We start from the raw sequence: 11,923 nt of genomic DNA on the forward strand, positions 1-11,923 counted from the left end.
ATTTAGTGTTAGATTATATATTGATTGTAGTCATTTAAATTGTACTTAATTCAATTTTATATTATATATTTGTTTTAACATTTAATGGATATCTTATTTAATGTCTCCACATTAATTTTTAAATTTATTATTATGCACATTTTAATTAATTAATTTTGTTTAACGTCCTCTATTTAGTGTACCTAAACGTGCGTACCATAATATATTTTACTAAGTAGTGTACTGAAATGTTGGTATCTAAAAATAGTATAATGAATTTGTGGCACATAAGAAAATATGAAAAAACTTAAGTATATTGAAAAATTCATATCTAAACATATTATTCTAAATTAGTGTACCGAAATGTTCGTACCTAAATGACATACTCGACCCGAAATGTCCACCTGGACTCTGAATCGAGTTATGATGGCCAACATCAGGAGGGTGACAAAGCCATTAAGTGTAGTGATGTGGAAAATGTGAGTAAATTTAAACTTAAAAGTGCCCAAATGAAAGAGGGTGCTTGTGAGCGGGAATGAACCCATTTCACATGTGATGTCAGAGCATAAGTAAAGTACAATAAAATTAGAATAAGAATTATATCATCGGGAGTAGTCTCCGATATCAGCGTTTACTATAAATCCTTGTCAACATGAACATTGCCATTAATCCCTGGAGGGGCGAAAAATAAGGGTGAGTGGGCCTAAAAATAAAGTTTTGTAAAAATCTTTTCAAAACGTAATAACCCCTCGCCGTAAAACAAGTATAGTTTTCAAAATATACATACTACGTATAGTATGAAAATGCTTACTGTAGGTTGCAATATCTTAAGAATTTAATACGTCACAATATTTTGTAAATAGACATCTAATGTCCGGTAATCACATAATCTCGCATACACAAACAAATCATATCGAGTGCTTATCGACATATGCTAACACACGAGTTCATGCAGAGGTATTCTGACATGAACATGATTGGGTGTAAAAATAATTTACGCTCTAGTACTACAATCACGTGAAGACTGGCGCTAAGTGTGTCAAATACGAGTCCTAATTGCCTATAGCAATCTAGGACAGGACTGGCACCTACAATGAATCTAAAGTGAGCATACAGTGCGATGTGAACATACACGCGAAGCTTAGCCCTGGTCCGGGCGAGTACAAACACCAGTGTAGCATGCATGATGAGCAGTAATATAAATATGATCATACTACATAAATCTCGTAATCCACAATAATAAAATAATAACATTCGCGATCGTAAATATATTTATGGCATCACATCAAAATATGCATAAACGTGCATCCCGTAGAATTTATGAGAATTTCATAAATTCTGCCAGTACGCTAATTCTTAAAACGTTAGTCAAATCATGGTATAACGTAGAAAATTCTTTATTAAGTATATATGGAAACTAATTAAATATAAAATATTTAAAAGCAAAGATCTACTCACAAATCATGTCGTCGGGTCGAACTCGCCTCGTGGGCATCGAAGATCCTTGAAACGCGTTTCACCTAGAAACGAAATCATTTATGTAAATATATAACGAACTAACGTAAATATGCGTTTTTGTACAAAGTACAGCTAATAAAGAAACTATTTTAAAACGATCGAATTTCGAAAAACAGACGACGAATTCGGGTTTAACACGTTGAGAAACCTAAAGAGGGATCTCGAGTTCCTCCACGTGTCGCCGCACGTGCCACCACATGGTGGATGCACAGGCAACTGTGCGCTGCATGTGCCGGCTAGCATGCTCGCCTCACGCGCCGGCCAGCACGCGTGCTTCACGCGCCTTCCTCGACTTCTAGAGCTTATTTTAAGCTCAATACTCAACCAAATTCAGTGATTTAAAAGCCAATTTAAAGCTAGGAATGTAGAGAACAATACTATACCTATTGGAAGCCCATTCATAGCTGGTGTTGGTCGAGAAAATGGTCTAAAAGTGGCCAAATGGTCACGGATTCTAGTTTTCTAGAAAATCTGAAGAGGTTCTTCCATGGGTTTTTTGCATTAGATCGTCCCCCTCGTATTATAAACAACATCAAGACTTCAAAATAAGAAGGAACTAAAGGGTTTTCGAGGCTCACCTTGGTTGCACAGTGAAGTTTTGCTCTGAAAAATGGCGGTGGTGTTGATGTGTTTTCTCTGCACTTGCAGAGATAGGGAGAAACGAGAAGGGGAGGTAATGACAGAGGGAGAGTATGTCATGACAGTCATTGGTGGTTTTGGTGGAGTTGGCTGGGGAGGTGGTATGTGTGGTGTTGCCGTTGCACCTTCTCGGTGCTTGCTGAGGAAGAAAAGAGAGGGATGACAGTTGAGAGGGTCTGAAAAATGAAAGAGGGAGAGAGCTCAAGAGTTTTGGAAGAGGGAACATGGGAGTAAGGGAAAAGAGTAAGGTGTGGGTCCCACTGGGCACACAGCCCAAACCACAAAAGAACGAAACAAAAAAATATCTTTCGAAAATGTGAAATTACCTAACCGCCCTTCACATTTGTAGTTCCGTAGAATTTTCATCGTAGCTCTAAATTCGATTCCCCTTGCGTTTACGCATTTGTATTGTCGAGTATTACCCAAATACGCTAAAAGAAGAGGTCATACGTCTTTCTAAACAATGGTCAACGAAAGTCAAAATCCTCGCCTGTAAGGCATTCTCGTCAATTCACTCTTTTAAAATTAATAAAATCATAAAATTAAGGACGGGTTGTTACACTAAACATATTATACTAAACTAGTGCACCTACCTATTCGAACCTAAATATACTGTAATACATCAGTGGCACTTTAGAAAATATGCAAAACTTGAGTGTATCGAAAATTCTCCATCAAAATATTTTCTTATATAAGATACTTACCATAAATTGGTGGCGCAAAATGTCAACAAATAAAGATAATTCATTTGAATTCAAATGAGTATTAAAATTAACAGTATTTTTCATAAATTTAATTTATGGACACAAAAAATAATAAATTAAAAAAAGAAATTGAATGCATATGTTGACATTATAGTCTAGGGACTAAAATCAATTTTTAATCTTGTATAAGACATTTTTCTAGTCTTAGCATAGTATGGTTTATATATTTTGTGCTCGGTGCTTGCCGCTTCTTCTTGGTCGTAAGAGCTATTGGGCCTTTTTTTTTATTATTAAGAAAATGGACTCTCCACCTATGACTCCCGTGCTTTCTTGGTTGGACCAACCAAATTTTCGATAAGTCTTTCTTTTACAGTAAGAAGCGGGAACTCTCTAAAAAATGACACTCTTCATGAACTCATTGATACTTCATGTTTTTAATATAATATTTTATAATACTAGTATGACAATTAAACTGTAAGATAATAGAAAATTTATAAATAATTTCACTTTTAAAGAGTTCCCCTTTAAGAACGCGTAGAGAGAGGATACAGCGATGCAAAATTGAAACTCGAAAGTAGAAACGATCGGGCAGAATTTCTCCAAATAGTTACCAAAGTGGAGGTGACGTGTGTGGTCACTTGGTGACCGGTGAGTTATTAACTCCTCCGCTGAATGAAATGATTTTCAATTTGAGTGGTCGAGGTACTAACTAATGGGGATGGGGTGGCTGCTATCCTCAGTCTCAGCCTCAGGCTTTTCTTTCTGCCGCTGCGCCAGCTATTGCCTTGTCTCCGTTGCTATTGCGTCGCCAAGCCGCCATTCGGTTACTGGTATCAGAAGACGAGGTAATGGACCACTCGCACTCGGTCCTCCTCCACTCCCATGTTCTTCCACTTGGACTTGCCTTCCTGTTTCTGTTTCTCAATATAATGGAAGACGACGAAGCAGTGACCCGAACAATAATTTTATTGCCAATTGCACCCTTGGTAATGGTAGTGGTGACCCCGAACTCCAAGATTCTACAGTCTTCGTCTGCCGTCGATTGCTTGGGGACAGGCCAGGACGTAGAGCACGTGGTCTCTTCCGAAGAACCTCAACAGCAGACTACCGTTGGATTAGATTTGGAATTGATACAGCAAGTACAAGAATGGGCAGTATTGGTCTCTCCCTTCTTCTTTTGGGGTACCTCCATGGTGGCCATGAAGGAGGTTCTGCCAAGAACGGGCCCTTTCTTCGTCTCAGCCTTCCGTCTAATCCCTGCCGGCCTTCTCCTAGTTGCCTTTGCCTCCTTCCGAAGGCGCCCCTTTCCATCTGGCCTCACCGCCTGGCTATCGATTGCACTTTTTGGCCTCGTCGATGCCGCTTGTTTCCAAGGGTTTCTCGCTCAAGGTTTGCAGCGGACATCTGCTGGTCTGGGCAGTGTAAGTTTGTCAGTTTAAATCAACGCACACACACATTTCTAATCCTCCAACTCCAGTTGGTAGACTGAGTCTACTGCCACTGCACTTGTAGGTTATAATTGATTCACAACCTTTGACGGTAGCTATACTTGCTTCCTTGTTCTTCGGCGAGTCTATTGGCTTTCTTGGAGCTGCTGGCCTTGTTCTTGGTGTCATTGGACTTCTACTTCTGGAGGTAAACTTTTTCTTTTTGTCATTTTCATTCTATCTCCTGTTTTCTATTGATCTAGTTATTGCTATTGCCCCTTCGAATTTGAATTCAGAAATTTAAGCGGGGACGAACTACATCTGAATTCACAACTTTCATTTACTGGAAATGCTTCTTAAGCTTGTTTTATGTTTTGCCATTTTCTTCTTTTAATTCTTTTTGCTGCATTTTGGATTTGACATTGCGTCATTGAACAGCATCTCTGAATTGCTAGTTCTAGTAATTATCTTAAGCTTTTCCTACACACAGCTAACTGATGCTTTTGTTATTTTTTTTAGCCTTGAATAAGCTAGCATAATGAATTTCTATTTTTTATCCTTTCTGTTTGTTCTTTTCCTTCTTTCAAATGTCTATTTTGTTCTGGGAAATGAACTAGCGGTGTTAGTAGTTATGAACCCATACTTTGCTTTCAAGTAATATGATGTGCTACTTGTCATATTTTGCCACTGCCCAATCAGCATGCAGAGGAGAATCACTGATGCTTAATTTTGATTAGAAAATGGGTGAACCACAGTGGGCATTTGTTCATTATGGCTGGGCTAGTGAAGTTGAATTCATATGATTACATTTGAGAGAATCTGTGGGTAGGAATTTTGACAAATAGGTTTGAGTTGGACGTAGATGGATGGCCAATGAAATATTTGGGACTTGCATTAGGGAAAATTCAAGAGCAATGGACTTTTTTGGGACACTTGTGCAAAAAGTGGAGAAGAGATTAGATGGAAGAAGAGAGCATTTTTTGCTAAAAGAATGGAGGCTTATATCAGTACAATCAAAGAAGGGAAGAAACGTCATTGATGAAGTCGGTTTTGACTAGATCTCAGGATAGAGGAGGCCTTGCAGTGGGTAATTCCGAATCTATTTGGCAAGTTATCATCTGAGCTAGATATGATCTTGTTTCTAATTAGTGGGGTTGTGAGGTGGGGAACTGAGGCTCAAACCAAAGTCCTTGGAAATAAATCTCATAGGGAAATAATTCTTTTGCTCATAATCTGCATTTAGTAATAATGAAGTAGTGAAAGAATTAGATTTTTTTAAGGTTCCTTTATGTTTTTCATATTTGGCAGAATTGGAGAACATAATTTCCTCATATGTGCTTGTAAAAGAGGTTTGGTTAAGACTTACTGTATTACCCCGTCACTTGCTTATATTATTTCCTAAGCTTTATTCTCCAGGCACCTTCACTTGTTTTTGATGGAAGTAACTTTTCATTATGGCAAAGTGGGGAGTGGTGGATGCTTCTTGCAGCTCAAAGCATGGCAGTTGGCACAGTCATGGTGCGCTGGGTTTCCAAGTACTCTGATCCTATTATGGCAACTGGATGGGTAGGCGATGTCAACTCACTTGATAATGCTTATTACTGATGTTATTTCTTGGGTTATCTTAGAATTATTTATTATAGCATCAAAACTCTGATCTCTATTTTAAACGTGCTTACCTTCAGTGTATAAATCTAAAATTGGTATTAAATGTACTCATAGTTGAAGAAAGTTTCAACCCTCGCTCTCAGCGTTTGGTGCTTTATTTATTAAAACACATTTCAAAACTACCCTTAGATTGTAACTGTAAATCAATGATTTTCCTCTCCCCCCCTCCTCTTGGGTTCATATAACCAAGGAAAACCAATTGAGCTAAAGTTGGTTGTCTACAAATATTTTGTATTATTTCATTTCTCGAGTAGGTGTTAGTTCGGGTGAAAGGAAATAGTGGTTCACTAGTGACAAGGTGCTGTTATTATACATATCTTCGTCAACTTACCTGATGAATAGTTAAAAGGAAATGGCCAGTTCAATAGTGACAAGGTGCTGTTTGAATATAGTGTGCAAAATATGAAACTGAAAGGAGGTTTGAGTAATATGGAAACACAAACCAGGGTAGTCTACTTTCGTATTCTTGAGAGGAGGGTGGGTTATTTTATTCATAGGTACCTTCAGCAATGCATTGTTTGAAGTCATAAAATATTTATATACTTAGCTTTTGGACCTGAACTTGCTGTAGTGTTTTAGTATATAGAATGCATAGAGGTCAGGGGCCCATAAACCCTTCTGTGTATGTTTGGTTGCAGCACATGGTTATTGGTGGCGCACCTTTGGTTCTAATCTCCATTCTTAACCATGAAAATGCTGTCAGTGGGAGTCTAGTGGAGTTCACAACAAATGATACATTGGCACTTTTTTACACATCCATTTTTGGAAGTGCCATCAGCTATGGTGTTTACTTCTACAGTGCAACAAAAGGTGTGGTCTAAATTTTTTTAATAGAATTTATGTTTTCATTTATTTTCGTCATGAACTCCAGTAGTTTTATTTTCAAACCTTTCACTTGCACCATTATTTTTTAAAGATCTTTAGTCAGAATTTCTCTCTTTGAAGAGTAATTTGTTCTACCTCATTCCACTAGATTCACACTATAATTTGCAAAGATGATATTCTCTGCCTGTAGAATTGAGGTTCTTTTTCTGATCGGATTTCAGGTAGCCTGACAAAGCTCAGCTCTCTTACCTTTCTTACTCCAATGTTTGCATCGATATTTGGGTAAGATCATTCAACTAAATAAATAAAGTTAATAAACCCGTAATGATGTCCCTGTCTAATATAGTTCAACAATAACTTTACTCATAACAATACTATAGTTTAACAATAAAGCAGAGTATAGGGACTAGTGTAAAGTAATTGACACACCTGCTCGTAATTATTAATGGAATATTCCATGTTTCTGATAATAAAAATTCGATTCCTGTTTTTTGTGTCTCATAGATATCTAACTGCAGGTATCTTTATCTTGGTGAGATCTTCTCGCCCTTGCAATTAAGTGGCGCCATCATTACAATTGTTGCAATATACATGGTTAACTATAAAACAACTCTGGAATGAAGCATACAATGAACACGGATGCATTTGGCATGTGTACAGAGGGTAGTTGGGTTCATTGGAAAACAAGAGAAGGTAAATATACATAAAGAAGTAGAGAAGTTGAGATCCATTTTTCATAAAAAGGAGAAGGACATAAGCTTTTAGTGCAGCCATATTGTACAGAGCATAATATTGTTGAGAATTTTGCTACTTTGGCTGATCAGACAATCAAACTTTCATGAACTTAGAAGCCACAATTACGAATTAGTTATTTCCGTGGAGAATATATTCTCCTGGTAAAGTTGAATTGTATGATACATGAGAGAAATATACTATGTTATATGTTATTTTTTGCATTTGCCCCATGATTTAGTTAATGGAAAGTTTGAACTATGGTGATGCATCCATTGAGGATTTTGAAAGAAGGAATATGCAGCTTGACTTTGTTGCTCTCTTAAAAGTTCGGATGTGTGGTCCGAGTTCTGAAATGTTTCTATTGAAAAGGAAACTGTTTATGCATTATCATAGAGTTGCATTGTAAACCTATCCACATTCCCATTGTGGTTTAGGGTTTAGGTTTTCGAGCTTGGGGTTTAGGGCTGAGGGCTAGGGGCTAGGGGCTAGGGGTTGAGGGTTTAGGGGTGAGGGACGAGGGTTTGAAGGGTTAAGGGTGGAGGGTTGAGGGGTTTGAGGGGGGTTGAGGATTTTGGGTTTAGGGGTTAGGGTTTAAGGTTTAAGGTTCAGGGTTTCAAGTGTTCGGGGGTTCACGGGGATAGGGTTCGGGTTTCAGGGTTTCCAGGTTTTGGGTTTTGGGTCTTCCTTAAGTGACGTACACTCTTTTGGTTTGGTTTTCAACTACTTTCTTTTAGTTCAAACTGGGAAGAAGGCTTGCTTTTCGTTGATCTCTTACTAGTGAACCATCACTTGAACCTGGAATTGAATGACTTGGCTTTTCATTGAGCTAGGGACGTAAACTCTTTTAGGAGTTCCTAAGACGAAGTAGATGATTGAGGGCCCTTCTAGATGGAACCAGGTTAGGTCATTTCGATCGCTTAACCCTTACTGCTCGATTTGCATGCCTTTTTGTGCCTCGATAAGCGTTCTATATTAATGCCTTGATTTCCATGTCTTTTTTTTGTCTTAATAAGCGTGCCATGTCTTCGTCTTGATTTACGATTCATTGCTCTCCTCGATTTACGTGCCCATTTCTGTCTTGATTTGTGTCATTTGTTTTTTAATCTGCATAACATGTTATCGCCTCGATTTACGTGCCTTTTTTTGCCTTGGTTTTCGTGCCCTGCCTCTACTTGCTTGCTATGTTACAACATCGATTTGCATGCAACATCACCAACTCGATTTGCATGACCCTTGTCGCCTCGATTTAAGTACCCTCTTTTTTGTCTTGATTTTCATGCCTTACCCTGCCTTGATTTTGTATGCACCGCTCATCCTCGATAAGCGTACCATGTCCCCGATAAGCATGCCAAGTCATCATATCGGTTTGAGTGCTACATCACTGCGTTGAATTATGCGCCTTTTTTCTACCTCAATTTGCGTGCCACGATTTTGCCTTAATTCGCGTGCGGGGCCTTGTCAACACTATTGGAAGATGACACAAGGGTAACAATGTTGAGGCGGCATTTTTGGATGACGACGTCATACGCGGGGTCATTGTTGGATGATGACGTCGTATGCGGCATCACTGTTGGTTAATGATGTCGTACAAGGCGTCATTATTGAATGATGACACTGTTGATGGCATCGACGACATTACTGTTGACGACGACACTGTTGGACGATGATGTCATATGATAGACATTGTTGAACGATTACGGCATCATTGGCATCACTGTTGGATGATTACATCATCGTTGGCGTCATTGTTGAAAGATGATGCAAACGTGGCAATGTTGATGGCATGGTACTATTGACGAGCGACGCTATTGGACGATGATCTCATCATCTGAGTCATTTTTGAATGATGACATCACTGTTGGAAGATGATGTCAGTGTTAACTGATGATGTCATAATTGGCATCATTGTTGAATAATGACGTCATCGTTGTCGTTACTGTTGAAAGATAACGCAAGCGCGACACTGTTTAAGTGATCGAAGTGCGTGCCACTGTTGACGGTGGGACCATTGGATGATGATGTCATACTCTAAACACTATTGAACGATGATGGCATCATTGGCGTCACTGTAGAACGATGATGTCATTGGTGGCGTTACTGTTGAAAGATGAGGCAAACGTCATAATGTAGCAGGAGTGTGTTACTATTTGCTGCAGTGAGGAGGGTGACATTGTAGGAGGAGTGCAGTATCGTTCACTGTAGCTCGACGGGCGACACTGTAGCAGGAGTGCGGTACAGTTCACTGTAGTTGTCGGGAGTACGGTACCGTTCATTGTAGTGAGGCGGGCGACACTATAACAGGAATGCGGCACCGTTCACTATAGCGAAAAGGGCGACATTGTAGTGGGAATGCGATACCGTTCACTGTAGCAAGGATGGTGACACTGTAGCAGGAGTGAGTTACTGTTCACTGTAATGAGAAGGGCGACACTATAGCAAGAGTGCGTTACAGTTCACTGTAGCAAGGATAGATACACTGTTGCAAGAGTGCGTTACCGTTTAGAAAGGCAATACTGTAGTAAGGATGATGACACTATAGCGAGGAGGGCGTTACTGTTCACTGTAGCATGGAGGGCGACACTGTAGTAGAGGTGTGATCGTTTATTGTAGCGAGGATGGCTACACTGTTAGAAGATGACATCATCATCAATGTTACTGTTCAACGTGTAGTGATGAGACACTGTTGGAAGGTGGAGTTAGAAAGCAGGAAGACGACATTACTGTTGTGAAAGTGGGAAGACGATGTCACTGTTCATCGAACACGATAACGTTGCAATCACTATTCCTTTAACATGGTAGCGTTGCATCACTGTTTATTGAAGAAGGTGGAGAACGAGTCATTGTTTACCGATGGAGATAAAATCAAATCACTGTTCATGGATGATGATGTTGGGGTTTAGGGTTTAGGGTTTAGGGTTTAAGGTTTAAGGGTTTAGGGGTTTAAGGGTTTAAGGGTTTTAGGGTTTAGGGTCGCCTCGATTTACGTGTCACTGGCGCTCATCGTATTCAAATTCTTTTCGGCTTCCTCGATTTTCATGTCGATTGGCTTTCTTGATTTTCGCATCGCATCGATTTGCGTGTCGACGACGTTCAGGGTTTTCAAGTTCTTTCGTGCTCCTTGATTTCCATGTCGGTTGCCCCTTTTCGATTTTCACGTTGTTGGATTAACTCGTCGGTCATTGCTTCAACCCGTCGCGTCTTGCTTTAACCCGTCGCGAATTGCCTTAACCCGTCGCGTATTGCCTTAACTTGTTGCGTATTGCTTTCACCTGTCGCATATATCTTTAACCAGTCGCGTGCCCCTTTAACTCGTCGCGAAAATCCTACGCCTTAGGTTTAGGGTTGCGATACACGTGTATAGGGTTATCATTCATCTTTCGTCTTTCTTCGTTCGTCAGTCGTTCTTTGTCTGTCGTCTAGTTCATTCAGGTCGGGTACCTTCTCCTAAATAATTATCAGGTTCAGTAATCGTCCTAAGAGTTGAGAACACAATGCCTTGTTAGGAGTGAGAGTAAATAAACCTCTTCACCAAGAGTCCTTTACTAAGTTGTGTACTTTGTTTTTCATATCCTTAATTACTATACGCAATGCCTTGTTAGGAGTGAGAGTAAACAATGATGGGGTGCATGAATAATAGATTTATCAGGTTCAGTAATCGTCTTAAAAGTTGAGAACGCAATGCCTTGTTAGGAGTGAGAGTAAATAAACCCCTTCGCCAAGAGTCCTTTACTAAGTCGTGTATTTTGTTTTTCATATCCTTAATTGCTTTACGCAATGCTTTGTTAGGAGTGAGAGTAAACAATGATGGGGTGCATGAATAATAGATTTATCAGGTTTAGTAATTGTCCTAAGAGTTGAGAACGTAATACCTTGTTAGGAGTGAGAGTAAATAAACCCCTTCACTAAGAGTCCTTTACTAAGTCGTGTATTTTGTTTTTCATATCCTTAATTGCTTTACGCAATGCCTTGTTAGGAGTGAGAGTAAATAACGATGGGGTGTAACCCGTCGCCTAAAGCTTTAACCCGTCACTTAAAGACTTAACCCGTCGCCTAAAGCTTGAACCTTCAAACCTAAACCACAAAACTAAAACCTAAACCATAAACTAAACCCTACCCCCAAACCCTAAACCCGTTGCCTAAAGCTTTAACCTATTGCCTAAAGCCTTAACCCGTTGCGTAAAGCTTGAACCCGTCGCCTAAAGCTTGAACCTTCAAACCTAAACAAAAAAAACTAAAACCTAAACCATAAACTAAACCCTACCCCCAAACCCTAAACCAGTCGCCTAAAGCTTCAACCCATCGCCGAAAGCTTTAACCCATTGCCTAAAGCTTCAACCCATCACCAAAAGCTTTAACCCATCGCCTAAACCTTGAACCCGTCGCCTAAAGCCTCAACCTGTCCCCTAAAGCTTGAACCCTTAAACCTGA

At 39.5% G+C, this 11,923-nt stretch overlaps 1 protein-coding gene across 1 annotated transcript; it reads left to right on the top strand.

Annotated features, from left to right (window-relative positions):
* Window positions 1-3,392: 3,392 nt before the first annotated feature.
* On the top strand, window positions 3,393-7,753 carry LOC103931999 (WAT1-related protein At3g02690, chloroplastic). Its single transcript, XM_009341532.3, is given in 7 exon segments — window positions 3,393-3,861; window positions 3,863-4,261; window positions 4,353-4,475; window positions 5,684-5,833; window positions 6,574-6,745; window positions 6,982-7,042; window positions 7,279-7,753. Coding segments are annotated over 7 exon segments (1,317 nt in total). The 5' UTR covers window positions 3,393-3,552; the 3' UTR covers window positions 7,382-7,753.
* The last annotated feature ends 4,170 nt before the right edge of the window (window positions 7,754-11,923 follow it).

Source organism: the organism of the source record quoted next, unplaced genomic scaffold, assembly GCF_019419815.1.
Source record: "Pyrus x bretschneideri cultivar Hongxiangsu unplaced genomic scaffold, Pyrus_bretschneideri_v1 Contig227, whole genome shotgun sequence".
Lineage (NCBI taxonomy): Eukaryota > Viridiplantae > Streptophyta > Magnoliopsida > Rosales > Rosaceae > Pyrus > Pyrus x bretschneideri.